Source organism: Physeter macrocephalus, unplaced genomic scaffold (assembly GCF_002837175.3).
Source record: "Physeter macrocephalus isolate SW-GA unplaced genomic scaffold, ASM283717v5 random_756, whole genome shotgun sequence".
NCBI lineage: Eukaryota > Metazoa > Chordata > Mammalia > Artiodactyla > Physeteridae > Physeter > Physeter macrocephalus.
The window spans coordinates 36,908-40,373 of record NW_021146042.1 but is presented as its reverse complement, the minus strand read 5'-3'; the positions used below and the strand labels follow the sequence as shown (position 1 = coordinate 40,373).

General features: G+C 48.3%; 1 protein-coding gene across 1 annotated transcript in view; it reads right to left on the bottom strand.

The window, feature by feature from the left end:
* Positions 1 to 279: 279 nt before the first annotated feature.
* Positions 280 to 3,466, bottom strand: part of TRIB2 (tribbles pseudokinase 2) — a 24,493-nt gene continuing 21,306 nt past the window's right edge. The window contains exon 3 of the mRNA XM_007130103.4: positions 280 to 1,345. Within this exon, the coding sequence (XP_007130165.1) occupies positions 877 to 1,345 (469 nt within the window). The 3' untranslated portion in view covers positions 280 to 876. The remainder of the gene's footprint in view (positions 1,346 to 3,466) is intronic.

Here is a 3,466-nt window from a genome sequence, read left to right as displayed (position 1 = left end):
TCTCCAAACAAAAAATACAACAAAAAAAGGAGTTGAATTTCTCTTTTCCTTTCGTCTTCCTTTCTTTTTTCTTTCTTTAAACTCTGATAGCCGTAATGCATCTGGAAGTTTGACTTCTAATAGCTTCCTGCCATAAACCAATTGACACAAAACAGAATAGTGGGTTAAAGGAGAGATTTTTTTTTTTTTTTCCCCCTTCAGGGAGCAAAGTATTAACATGTCATTTCCTGATCAGGATATTCAATAGTTTATTTAGAAGAAATGAGTTGAAGAACGCAATTAAGAGACACAAAATGGATTTTTATTTTCTTTTAGTTTTAGCACCCAGGTTTCATGTCAGTCTGTGTGCACCGAATTTTTTTTAAATGAACCCCGTGAATTATCAGATAGGTGGTTGGCTTGTTTAAAAAGGAAAAAAAAACAAAAACAAAAACCCTTGGCCAATGGTACCTTCCCTGAATCATGACAAGAAGTTAAATGCTAACAGTGCGATGCCAAGATGTATGTTTGAGGCAGAGAGTTTTGATTCTATCAGGATCTGCAACTATTTTGGAACAAAATGGAAAGTGGGGTAGGCGGAAGCAGCCTAACTGACAGGGGTAGTCTCCGGGGGGCTCCATTAGGCGAGAGAAGCTCCAGGGGGCTCCCGCCCATCCGACAGGACCCCGGAGCCCCCCCACCCCCATCCCGCATCTCTGGTCCCCATGCTACATGTTCAGTCAGCTCCTTGACGGTTTTCCTTCTTTGAACCAAGAAGCCTGTGAGTGTCGGTGTCTTTCTTGCTACCAAACCAGGCGATACGTGTTCCCTGGAAGAAGTCCTCTCCACTGCCCTCTCTTGCTCCTGGTACCTGCTAAGTCACTGTGGGGCGTGAGCTCAGTTAAAGAAAGGGTCCAAGTTCTCTTCCATGTTGACATCCGGCACCAGCTGATCAGACACTTCCTTAGCACCATATCCTGAATTCGAGACGCTAAAATCTGTAGAAAACCAAGGATGGTCCAGAATTTCCTGCGAGGTCAGCCGCTCTGAGGGCTCCCGCCGCAGGATGCTTCGGATGAGGCACTTGGCCTTGGGCGACAGAGTCTCTGGAATGTTGAACTGGCCACGCCGGATCTTGCTGAAGAGGGAACTGGGCTCAATGTCATGGAAAGGGTACCGCCCAACCAACATGGTGTAGAGCATCACTCCCAGGCTCCACACATCAGCTGCTTTGCCCGAGTAGCTGCCATTGGTGTTCAAGATCTCTGGGCTGACGTACGCTGGGCAGCCGTGCTTGTCGGAGAGGGAGTCATCATCTCCCCGCAGAATGTAGGCATCTTCCAGGCTTTCCAGCTTGACCCGAGTCCTGCAAGAAAGGAAGGAAAACATGAGCTCATAAGGGTGCTCTGAGACCCACGAACCCCATCATTACATCTCATGTTTCCGATGGCCATTCATTCACTGGCCCAGCCAAACATCACCTACTGAGCACCTTCTAGGTGCCAGACCCTATTCCAGGGCTGGGGACCCAGGAGGCAAAGACTTTGCATGAACCTTATGATCTCCTGGGGGACTGTAGCCTTCGGTAAGGAAACAAACCACAAATAGCACTGCTATCGCCCCATCTTAGGGATGAGGAAGCAAAAGATTGAGTCATACTCTCAAAGTCACACCTGGGTCATGATGGGGAGACACAAGATTTGAACTCAGATCCAACCAGCTGGGAAGCTCACAGAAGCTCTGTCCACAACTTCGGGCAAACTTGTGGTGAACACGGTACAACACTGGAGCAGGACTTTTCACTCAACGGCATTTTGGCTTCGCGACAGCCCTTTACTTAGACGTAAAGGATTTTACTACCCCATTTTACAGGAAAGAACACGGACGCTCAGAGAGTTTGAGTAACTTGCCCAGAGCCTTCTAGTTGGGAGATAGAGAAAACTTGACCTCACATATTCCTAAGTCAACCTTGATGCTCCTTCTGCTGCACCAAGCTGCCTCTCTTAGGACACAGGCAGAGCCAGGGAACATTCAGTCAGGAGTGCATCCTATTACCTAGCCCTTCCAAAGCCAACATCCTCATCTTCTTTCCGAGACTTCCTGTTGAAGTTGCCTCCTGTCCTGCCCATCACACTCCGAGGGTCTGGTCCTTGACCTGGTACATATGTGACTCAGGTTACCTAGATAGTCCACTTGCGCCAGCACATATGTGATTTCTGTCTCACGTGGGTACATGGGTGTATGTGTGAATCTTCCCCCCACCAGTTAAGGACCACCGAGCTCGCTGATGGATGCAGGACTCTCCTGGGTACGATGCGGAAGAAAAGAGGTGGAGAAATCCTGCATTAAACTCTGAGTCCCTGGCACCGACCACTCACCTTTATGCAGAAGGACTTGATAGCATCACCAAGTACAAAATAAGTATGTGTTCAGTGCCCCCAAGCTCCTAGCCTAGCATCCCTTCCTTAGCCCAGGGGCCTCTCAAGAATTCCTGTGTCCCTGCCCTGCTGTCCTCTGAGTGGCAAGTTAGGCATTATTAACCTTTCCGTGATCAAAACTGACGCCCTCCTCTCACCCTCCTGGCCAGGACACCTCCCTGCCGAGTCCTCACAGTTCTCAGGCCCTGTAAACTCAGTTAACCCCATTCCATCACACTGCTGATGGCCTGCCACGAAGGGGACACGGGACGGGGAAGAGGGGATAGGGTTAGGGCTTGGGACCGCACGGATAGTGCCGACAAGGTCCTACAAGGTCAGTATCATTCCTATCGGTCGGTTCCTTCATCTCAAAAGGGCCCATCAAAGCATCTACCCTGCTGCCCTGAGGTGTCAGGAGGCTCAGATGAGCAGAGGATAGGAAACTGCTCAGAGAAACCACAATAGGCTTTATTCCTAAATCAGAGCCCGTGACTCAGGTCTATCCACCGCTACTTCTCTTTCTTTCTCCAACTGCAGGTCTCAGCCTTTCCAGGCAGTCACCACAGCTCCCCTAAGAGCCACTGAAGGGAGGCGAGGCTCAAATTATTCCAAGGAGAACTGCTCGGGGCGCTCTAGAGCAAAAGGTCTGATGAAACCCTGGGCCGATTCTAAGATCCTAGATTTGGATTACCGCAGTTTCCAAGACCAAAGGGTGACTACTTCCTGGTCCTAATTTCCAGCAATGAGCAAGAAATAGTTGTGGTCACTGGAAAAGGTGCTGGGCTAGGAGGTAGAAGAGCAGATTCCAGGCCAGACTACATCTCTTATCTGCTGTGTGGCTGTGGGTGAGTCACTAAACCTCTCTGTTCTCAGCCTTAAAGCAGAGTACTGAACAAGACAGTCTTTTTTTTTTTTAATTTTTTTTTTTTTTATTGTGGTACAATATACATAAGATACAATTTACCATTTTAACCATTTTTTTTTTTTTAAGGAAGATGTTGGGGGTAGCAGTTTATTAATTAATTTATTTATTTTTGCTGTGTTGGGTCTTCGTTTCTGGGCGAGGGCTG